Here is a 10,710-nt window from a genome sequence, read left to right on the forward strand (position 1 = left end):
CATGTTTTACAACTGCTCTGGAATCGGTGAAGTTTACTGTTCTTCACAATTTTGGAAAGGCAGAAATTTTCCATAGGCTTTGCACCTTCCCTTGGACAGGAACATTCTCTTCCAACCCCCACACTCAGGAGAACACCTGTGGTACCTGCAGGAACACTTGTGTTCAGTCTAAGACTCTGGAACTCACACCAAGAACTGCTCTGGTTTGTGTCCTGTGGGCTATTCTCTGAGGTTCAGCTGCCTTAAAAATGCACATTCACCTCCTGATGTGCTTGATTAGAAATGAATACTGCTTTCTAAGAAGGACAACTGAGCAAGAATATGAAGCTTGATCAGTATACAAAGTTCTGATGACATTCTAGTTAAACCTAAGGAAAGAAAAATATATATTGCCTATACAAAGTCATCTTTATTTTCAAAAGCTGCACTGCATTAAATGTATCAGATTGCCAGCCCTGTGCACAGACACAGTACCACTCCACCCTCCCCACTTCCCCACTCAGCACAGCACAAGCAGAGCCACTATGCACGCCATCATTTACACCAAAAGAAAAACCTATTTGCAACCCAATTCTCTTTTCCTCGTAAGTGAACAGTGTTCACCTGGAAAAATCACCAGAAAAAAAGCATTTCATTTCTGCATTCAGATGAAAAGATCAGACTCGCTACAGGGCTGGTCCCAGGCATGGAAGCTGCCGGTGCTCTCAGTGCTCTTCACTTTCTTAACCTGGATAAAGCAGCACTCTTAAAGCTCCTCTGCTTATAATAGTGCAACTGCCTCTCCCAGAAGGCAAAGCAGTACAGAGAAACCAGAGAGAAGAGTTCCTCTGAGAATGCCATGGCCCCATGGCTTTTCATCAAGTAATCCTCCTACAGTGACCATTGTCCTTGCTGATGTCTTCTCAGACCAGCCATTTTTTAACCAGCAGTATTTCACCAGCAATACATACATTCTTCCCAAATGAAAAGTGCTTTCCATTCTTTGATCCCAACAATGTTTCAGAGAAGTCACAAATTTAATTCTGTACCCTAGATCTTGCTGGAAATAATATCCATGGGGAAGGCTCTGCAGAGATTTTTGGTAATGGGAATTTGCAGAAATATTGGTTTCCTTTCTTATTTGGAAGAAAGGAGGCCTGCTTGACAGGATGTTACACTTGTGTGCTTCTGCTTTAACTCAAATGTCCAAACCCACAGGTTACGTTCACAGCTATCTTTGAAGTCCTTGTGTTTTAGGATCTGTATTTTCTCATGTGTGCAGCAATAGAAGCTGAAATCTCAGTGCTTCTCTTATTCTGGCCATAGTAATCCACAAAGCCACCATCAGGTCCAAGGAGGTACATAATTATTGTGTGATCCACCTGCAAGAGAGCACATCATGGCTTGGTAAGAGACCACAAAATCACAGAATGCCAGCTCAGAAGGGACCTCATGGATAATCTGCTCTAACCTTTCCTGACAAAAATACACCCTTGACAAGATGGCCTGGGACCCTGTCCAACCAAATTTTAAATGTATCCAATGTTGGGAAAACTGCCACTTCCCTAGAGAGATTTTTCCAATGGCTGATAGTTCTCATTGTGAAACATTTTCCTCTTGTGTCCAACTGGAATCTTCCCAGGAGTAACTTATAGCTGCTACACCTCATCTTTTCCATGTGACTCCCTATAAAAAGGGAGCTTCCATCTTCTTTTCCAGCCTCCCTTTAAATACTGGAACATCCTGCACATCTCTGTCAGCAGCAACAGTGTCCAGTCCAACCCTTCGCAGCTGACAACTTGTCCCCAAGAAGCTAAAGCTGAAGACAAGGAAAATCTCAGCACCACTGCTTCTCTCAGGCACAGGGTGGGATTGCTGGGATGTCCTGTACAGGGCCAGGAGTAGGACTCCATGATCCTTATGGGTGCCTTTCAGTACACGATATTCCATGATTCTATGATCACCTCAGTGACCTCTGCCAGTCTTACTCAAGAAAAAAAACCAGAGAAAATTCATTGCACGCTCAGAATGTGTGAAGAAATACTTTCAGGAGATAAGTGTTCCCTAAGCTGCTGGCCCCTTCCCACAAACCCAGGGGCTAATTGAAGTCTTCCCCCTCAACTTTCCCAGCTTCCCTCTATTTCACCTGATACTCCAGGATGCCCACAAAGTATTCAGGCTGATGCTGCTAACAGGATGTGAATAAAATATAAACAGAGATATCTCATTACACCAAGCTCACTGTCAGCACAAACAGCAGGACTGAGCAGCTTGCTGGAATGCACACATAGAGCCAGGAACAGGGCCAGGATGTGGGGCCAGGAGCAGCAGTGAGGTACACAGAAAAGCAGGACCAGCAGTGGGATACACAGAAACGTGGGATGGGAGGAGTGGAATACAAGGAAATGCAGGGCAGAAAGTGGAGCTGGAGTGACAGTGGGATACATGGAAATGTGGGTCTGGGAGCAGGTGAGGCAGTGGGATATGTGGAAATGAGGGTATGGGAGCCAGAAGCAGCAGCGTGGAATATACAGAAATGCACAGTGGGTGCAGCAGTGGGATACAGGAAATGCAGGACAGGAGCAGCAGTGGGATACATGGAAATGCGAGAAGAGGGGTGGCAGTGGGATACACGGAAATGCAGAGCTGTGAGAAGCAGTGGGATCCATGGAGATGCATGATCGGGAACGGGACCAGCAGCGGGATACAGGGAAATGCAGGATTGGGACCAGCAGTGGGATACACAGAAATGCAGGATAGGGACTGGGACCAGCAGTGGGATACAGGGAAATGTGCAACTGGGACTGGGACCAGCAGTGGGATGCAGGCAAATGTGGAATCGGGATCAGTAGTGGGATACAGGGAAATACAGTATCGGGAGCAGCACCGGCAGTGGGATACAGGAAGTGCACAACTGGGACTGGGACGAGCAGTGGGATACAGGAAATGCGGGCCGGGGGCGCCCCCTGCCGGCACACTGAAACAGCCTCATCCATTGACATCCCGGATATTCCAATTGGATTTATATCAAAAATAACTCCACTGCAAATTTATTTAAATGTTGCTCCAAGTGCTGTCTGCATCGAACTGTGACAACACCTTTCTGGACACAAAGTGCTGCCGTTGGAAGCCGTGATTGATCAGGACTGAAATACACCTGCGCTGAGCTCAGCTGCATTTGAAATGAGAAATCACAGTGACATTTCCAGGACCACAAGCCAAAAGGATGCATTACATTTGATGGCATTTCCACCAATGAAATAATGATTCTCAAAATTTTACTGAAGTGGTTTTAATTCAGGTATTTTCCTCTAGTTTCAAATTTTCAAGATAAGATCACAAAATTAAGCCATGGGAGACAATTCCTAAGCAAGCTGAACCACAATTTAGATCCTTCAACTGGAAACTAATATAAAAAAAATCAAAAACTCAGTTTTCCTGCTCAGAACATCTTAATTCCCTGGGCTATGAGAATTAAATACAGTCAGGATAGAGGTAGTTTGGGCGCAAAACACAGTTTTTCAAGCTGTGTCTGCTTGAAGTCTGCACTGTTCCCACTGCATGTTCCAAAGACCATAATTTGAGTTTCAAAACAATCTGATAAACCACCAGAATAAAACAAGTAAATTGGACATTCTAATATTGAAAATTATGAAACTGATATTTTTAAATAAGAACTAGTAATATTCAAATAATACTTGAAATTAAATTTTCTAAACATCTGTTTGAATTTTTTTAAGTGCTCATCTCAATGTTCTTTTCAAGTCAAAACAGCAGCAAAGACTGTAGTGGACTTGTTCCTCCTCCCCACCTCATAGCAGAGAAAGCAGAGCCCACTCTCCTGGCACAAGTGTCAGTCTCAGCTGCCAGCTGGGAGCACAGGTCCAGGCAAGACATAAGGATGTAAAATAACCTCACTGGAAGAATGGACAGAACAGCAATTACTTGGATGAAGCAGGCACAAGACCAGAGCCATGTCCCCTCTGCCCTGAGCAAGCAGAACTCACAGCCTCCAAACCCAAGACCCTGTGACAAATCCTGAGGAGATGCATGTACACTCTTCCTTCTTGGCACCACAGCTGGAGCTCCCATGCTGCTGTCCTGCTCCAAATTCATGGGCCTTTCTTCCTTGGTGCCCTTCCCTCCCCTCAGACTTACAACCCTAGCACACAGCAGTGCTTCCCTCCCTGGATCCTGAATTCCTTCCCCTATGCCCAGTGTCACCCTCCAGCTTCCTTCCAGAAGGCTGCTGTCATTCACAGTACTATTTTCCTTGGCCAAACCCCTGTACTGTCCCTTCATGGCCATGCCAGAATCCAGGTGTGCTTCACTAGAATCCATGTTCACTCGGGAGTGGCACTGCTTTAGCTTTTCCAGCCTCCTTCCATCAGCTCTCAACTTCAGTTCACTCATTTAGTAACAGGTTCTGTGGAGTTTTTTTCCATCTCCTGAGCAGGTATCCTTTGCCAATCCTGTTCCTATAACCTATTCTTGCATTCCCACCAGCCCCCTTTTAAAACTCTTTAAAAATTAGGCAGTATATTTCAGATGGATGCCAAATTGATTTAAATTTGCCTTTAGTCTCTCCATTCAAATACAGTATCTTAGTCACAGACATCTGTAGTTATTGAGTTGCCACTTCAAGTGAACACAAGTTCTGGATCTCCCACATCACACCCCTTTAGTGATGCAGAGCAGTGCCCATCACCAGTGATTCCATCTTCCCTCACTGAGATGATGTGCTGCTCTTGCTCCTTCTTTCTATGCACCACGTTTTTCACTCCCACAATCTTTTCATCCACGTGGATAATTTATTTGCAGGAGTCAGGTGGTTTTATCCAGATTTTTTAAAGCAAATTCAGAATTGACAGTACTGGATTAGAGCAAACACAGCACACACCTCAAACAGCAGCCAACACCAGTTGTTTTAAGGAAAAATATAAAACAAGCACCAAAAATATACTACTTTCCTCTATTACCTCCCAGTTTCCAAACACTTTCAGCTCGCACACTTCCTGAACTAGGCAAGATTTCTGTGCATTTCATAACCTCAACAGATTGTTTTTTCTGAAGACCAAGAAAAGGTTTCCTTGTGGACTCTCACAGGCTTCTACCATTTGTATCTGTAGCGAGGGATTCCACTCCTCATATGCCCCATGCAACAAGAACCATCACCTTTCCTTTGAACCTGGTTTACATTTCCTCTGATGCCCTTAGTTCTTGCAAAGAAGAAATACCTGAATATCATATAATGTGTATCCTCACTCACCCTACCACATGTTCCAGCTTTACTTTTCCAGCCTGCTCAGAATGTGGCAGGGCAGGAAGGCCATGGCAGCAGCTCAGAGCTCTTACAAGCAGTCCAATCACTTCCAGAGGGTAAAATTTTGACAACTGAGTTCAGCTAACCTAAACCACCTTTTCCTCCTTCACACTATTACTCTATGTATTTTATTGCCGCTTAATTTAGCATTAACATGCTCTCTCTTGCAGGTCGTTTGACACAAGAAGATCCCCATAGTACCTGTAGGCAGATATCCAAATCTCTTGCCAGCAAGACCCTGCTCCTTGGTGTCAGTTTGGCAGGGAATGAATTCTCACTCACTTTTAAGTCTCATTTCTCTCTCTCCCTAATGCCTTAATTTCCCAGTCCCATTTTCAGTTCAGAGCACACAGGAAGAAACATCAGAAAGAAGTCTGACTATTGCCAGGCTTGCTAGTTCTTGTGCTACCATCTGCATTTCTGTGTTTGTTTAGAACACACTTTGGTAAGGTTCTAAGCTTGCAAGAGGGCACAGTGGTTTTGACAGCTTAACAGTGCACATGGGCCTTCAGCAAAGATCCAATAGCTAGTTTTAAGATGTATATGCTGCTCTTATCCACAGTCTTTCAGAAAGCTCCTCTTATCCACAGTCTTTTCAGAAAGCTCCTTTTACTCACTATGTAATCATTGTCCTCATCCTTGGGGCCTTCGCTGTAGTACACACGGTATGCTTTAGCCACTTGGTCAATCTGTGCCTTCGTACCAGTCAGCCCAACCAGCTTAGGAGAAAATTCTAGATAGAAAGAAAACATTTATGCATTTTAGTGAAAAGAATCTCTTCAAGAGGCTTCTTTTCAGTGCTCTGCATTACATGCTATGAGACATGGAGGAAGAAAGTGGTAATACCTTTAACATATCTGGCAATGGCTTCTTGGTTGTCCCTCTCAGGATCGATGGTGATGAAGAGTGGGGTAAGATTAGGCAAAGATGGAATCCGATCTGTCACATTAACGATTATTATTTATTTTAGAAAGCCAGAAATCATCTCTCATCTCCCTTCAAACAAGCTCCTAGCCAAGTAACATCAATCCAAGCCCACCCCAAGTACCAAAAAAAACCCGTTTTGTGCAGCTTTATGTAATTCATGAAGGAGGTAAATGCCATGAGATGCGATGCTCTGCGTCTGTGCTGGGAGCTTCCAGTGCCCCAGCCAGAGGCTCTGCCCTGCTCAGGAGGGATGACAGACTGGCTCTGCTGCAGAAGATGCTGTGGTGTGATGCATGTGTTGGAACACTGGTTGACACAAGGAAAGCACACCAGGATGGTGGAGCAGGAGGAAACATGAAGACACAATCTGGATTCTTTCCATCATGCTCCAGCCAAAGCCTTCACTTTGGTCTGAATTGCTCCATGCTGGCTTACTATTATCCCTGCTCAGTAATTGTTCAGGGCCTACAGGTTAAAAAAACACCCGTAACACAGAGCCTTCCCCCTCCCTCCATTCCACAACACAGCCACTCTGCTTCAGGAGAGAATCTCATAGAGATTAATAAAATAGAGGAGAAAAAAACCCTAAAATACCTCATAGTCACTTCTTAGCAAAAATACAATGCAATGTATTTCCTGTAACCTGCCACCATCTTTTTATTCCCAAGTCCCCTGCTGTGGAAAGACCAGTGCTGTCATGTCTAGTGACATCCAGATTGGTCTGCGCATCACTTAGCAATTAATTCAACTATTGAATAATAGCCAGCAGCATTTAAAAAAAATATTACCAGTTACCACCATTTGTAGTATTTCATCAGAATAAACCTGACTCATCCAAAACCACTGTTTATGGACCCCGTGCCAACTGAATTCCCATACCAATTTCATCTACCACTGCAATCATTTTCTCCAGCTCATCAGGACAGATGTCAGGGCAGTGAGTGAAGCCAAAGTAGATCAGCACCCACTGGCCAATGTAGTCCTTGCTGGTCCTGGGCTGTCCCTCATGGCTGACGAGCGAGAAGGGCCCTCCTAGCAGCGGCTTCCCAATGCCTCGGTTTCTCTCCTTCTCCAGTTCTACAAAACACAAGGAGGGATCAAACACATCCACACCACAATCCATAATGCTTCCCAGGCCAGCCTTGGGAGCAGCCGAGTCAGACACTGCACAGTTATGTCAAGATACACCAACACCCGTCACGTGGAAACCTGATGTTCTCATGCCTTCCAGAAAACATTCCTTTTGGACAAAATCAAATATCCTAAACTCCCTTGAAACCTGACATTATCTTTCACTGATATTTGACTGCATTTTTGTTTGAAAAGAAACGGAAAAATAAAGACAGATATCTGGCCTGGTGTGACACGGGGAAACTGAACATACCCTAAAGGCTGCAATATCTCTGTTTGCAACAATAAATCCATGACAAGGAAAGGTATGGGCAGCTCCTGCAGGAGGGGGCAGAGCTCAGGTGCTACAGGGCAGGAACCCAACATGCCCACAACACCCAGCTCCGTGTCTGCGCTGCACAACGTCCAGCCAAACACAACTATTTCAACCTAAGAACTTTAAAACGCTGAATCTTGAATTGCTGTTAATTTTTGAGATTTTTCTGCGGCACTTCCGTATACACAGGCACGAAGTGGCGCTGTGCAAAGCTGTGATACAGTGACGATGCCCAAACAGATAAAATACACCTGAATGCAAAACCCACATCATCGGAACACGAAAAACGCTTCGTCTGAACACGAAAAATGCGACTATCCCGCCGCTCCTCCCTCGGCCCGCACTCACCCTCCTCCTTGCGCCGCTTCACCACCTTCATGCCGGCCAGCAGCCCCCCGCCCAGCACCACGGTGGCCGCCAGCGACCGCCAGGACACGAGCTGCGGGGGACAAGGGGTTTGGTGACCGCACGGGGCAGGGGGACAGCCCGGCCCGCCGCCCGCGCCCCCTCCGCCCCTCACTCACCCGCCTCTGGGCGCCCGCCCGCGGTCCGCGGCCCGGCGGCAGCTGCGACACCGAGCGGCTGCGGGCGGCGGGCAGCAGCGCCCAGCCCCGAACGGCCGGGCCGGGCAGCGGGCACAGCCCCCCGCGGGCCCACGGCGCTGCCGCCCGGAGCCGCCACAGCCGCGCCGCCCCCGCCATGTTCCCGCTGCCCGCACCGCCCCTTCCGCCCCGCCCGCGGCCGCCATGGAAGGGGCGCCGCGCCTCGCCTTCGGGGTTATCGCCGACATCCAGTTCGCGGACGCGGAGGACGGGCACGACTTCGGCGGCACTCGGCGGCGCTACTACCGGCACAGCCTGCGTCTGCTGTGGGAGGCGGTGCAGGCGTGGGCCGACGAGAGCCCACCGATAGACTTCGTGCTGCAGCTGGGCGACAGCATCGACGGGCTGAACGCCCGGCGCGGTGAGGCCGAGAGCGCCTTGCGGCAGGTGCTGGCGGTCCTGGGGCAGCTGCCGGTTCCGGTGCACCACGCGTGGGGCAATCACGAGCTCTACAACTTCAGCCGGGCCCAGCTGGTGCACACCGGGCTGTACAGCCGCCCCGCGGGGGGCTCGGACGGGCCGCCGGACACGGACTGCCAGGCCTATCACTGCAGCCTGGCCGCGGGGCTCCGCCTCGTCGTGCTCGATGCCTATGACCTGAGCACCCTGGGCAGGGACCCCGACAGCCCCCGCTACCAGGAGTCCCTGCGGCTGCTGCGGGAGAAGAACCCCAACGATGACCCCAACAGCCCCGCAGGTACCTCCGGCTTGGCAGGGGCGCGGGCGGCCGAACCTTCGGTGTCCGGAGCTGCCGGTGCTGCCGGCGGGATGCTCAGGCGTGTGCCCCATTGCTGCCCAGCTCCGCCGCCTCCCTGCCGTCAGTGCAGCGGCTGTAGCAGAGCACTGAGCTGTGCCCACCTATCCCATGCCAGGGGACACCCAACAGCGGAAACCCTGTTTGTGTAGTGTGACCAAAACTCCCCGGAAATACTAACAAATAATCTTCTTTGTGCACGGAGGCTGGAGATTTGATCCAGGAAATGCACAGAAACCCCAAAGGTTCTGAGAGTTAACCAACTGTAACAGATTTATGTAAGGCAAACAGACGAGCCAGGGGAGGTGTATGCACTTGTGTCTAACCTTCTTCTTCGTTGCAGGGCTCAAAGAACCTCACTTTGTAGCATTTAATGGAGGATTTAGCCAAGCCCAGCTGGACTGGTTCGATGAAGTCCTTAAGTCCTCTGATGAAAACCAAGAAAAAGTTGTAGTTATGGGTAGGTGGATGTTGGGGGGGATATATAGAGAATCAGAATGGTTTGTGTTGGAAGGGTCCTTAAAGCTAATCTAGTTCCAACCCATATGTTTGATGGGTATAAACTCCCATAGAAATATATGAAAAAGTTAGCTAGCCTGTGTATGTTAGCTACAGAAAACATGTAGCAGCTCTGTGGCTCTAGGGAGGTACAGATGGAACCTGTGAACGAGCAGAACAGCAACCGTGCCTCACACTGGAGTGAGCTTTCTGTACTCAGTCAGATGGGTGAACGTCCCAGCAATGAGGCAGCTTTATTACAGTTTAACTCTCCCATTTCTTTCCCTCTGGACTGCAGGTCATCTGCCCATTCATCCTTATGCTTCGAACGGGGTTTGCCTGGCCTGGAATTACGAGGCTGCGCTGTCAGTCATACACTCGCACCGGTGCGTGGTCTGTGTCCTCGCAGGGCACCTGCACGACAGCGCCTACTGCCTGGACTCTCACAGAGTTCACCACCTGACCTTGGACGGGGTGATCGAAACGCCACCAGACAGCAATGCTTTTGGAACTATTTATGTCTATGAAGATAAAATGATACTAAAGGGAAGGGGCAGAATTGCAGACAGAGTTATGCATTTCTGAAATACCAGGAAAATACAGATTGCTCTTCTTCAGGAAGGACTCGGACAAAAATGTAGCAGATTCAGCTGTTTGCTTTTAGAAAGGTGTGCATGGCTCATTCCTATTGCTTTAGCGCAGACATTTTGCTCTTGGATACAGAATTTTAGAACTTACATTCTTTAAGAAAGCACCTGATTTCTTTGTGGGGAATAGAGAAGGCCAGTAACTGAAATAAATGTATTCAGATGCAGAGTGTTGATTTGAAACACCCAATCCAGATTGGATTGTTACTGTGAAAAGATGCAAACCATACTATGAATATTGCTCAAAAAAAGCCCACTGTTATTCTCTCAGTGAGCATTAAAGCATGCAGAGTTGTACCTGCCCAGCCACGTCTCACTTTATTTATTTTCTGTGAACATCACAGTAATGTCTCATGTCTGGCAGAATATATCCACCCTGTAACCTCTTCCAACATTTCTTTAGAAGACTAAAGTAATCCTCAGAAAAAGCTAAGCATAAGGGGAATGGAGACAACCTGTGCTGCACCATGGAATGCTCAGATGGGCTGTGCTGTGTGTGCACAGCTGGCGTCACCTGCAGCAGTGCTGAGAGT

General features: G+C 47.9%; 2 protein-coding genes across 2 annotated transcripts; one reads left to right on the forward strand and one right to left on the reverse strand.

The window, feature by feature from the left end:
• Positions 1 to 389: 389 nt before the first annotated feature.
• On the reverse strand, positions 390 to 8,466 carry SCO1 (synthesis of cytochrome C oxidase 1). The gene is given in 7 exon segments (XM_085077960.1): positions 390 to 1,361; positions 5,920 to 6,035; positions 6,149 to 6,241; positions 7,109 to 7,306; positions 8,025 to 8,115; positions 8,201 to 8,401; positions 8,404 to 8,466. Coding segments are annotated over 7 exon segments (891 nt in total). The 3' UTR covers positions 390 to 1,232.
• On the forward strand, positions 8,423 to 10,482 carry ADPRM (ADP-ribose/CDP-alcohol diphosphatase, manganese dependent). The gene is made up of 3 exons (XM_085077959.1): positions 8,423 to 8,975; positions 9,376 to 9,492; positions 9,829 to 10,482. Exons 1-3 carry the CDS (start codon positions 8,423 to 8,425, stop codon positions 10,113 to 10,115), a joined length of 957 nt encoding a protein of 318 aa, XP_084934085.1. The 3' UTR covers positions 10,116 to 10,482.
• Positions 10,483 to 10,710: the final 228 nt, after the last annotated feature.

The sequence above is a fragment of the Lichenostomus cassidix genome, chromosome 18 (assembly GCF_008360975.1).
Source record: "Lichenostomus cassidix isolate B80296 chromosome 18, HeHo_3.0, whole genome shotgun sequence".
Taxonomy (NCBI): Eukaryota; Metazoa; Chordata; class Aves; order Passeriformes; family Meliphagidae; genus Lichenostomus; species Lichenostomus cassidix.

Excerpts from the sequence above, each read along its gene's own strand:
- ADPRM (XM_085077959.1), top strand. The coding sequence starts at position 8,423 with ATGGAAGGGGCGCCGCGCCTCGCCTTCGGGGTTATCGCCGACATCCAG. Across the intron at positions 8,976-9,375 it reads TGACCCCAACAGCCCCGCAG|GGCTCAAAGAACCTCACTTT; the intron begins GTACCTCCGGCT and ends TCTTCGTTGCAG. Across the intron at positions 9,493-9,828 it reads AGAAAAAGTTGTAGTTATGG|GTCATCTGCCCATTCATCCT; the intron begins GTAGGTGGATGT and ends TCTGGACTGCAG.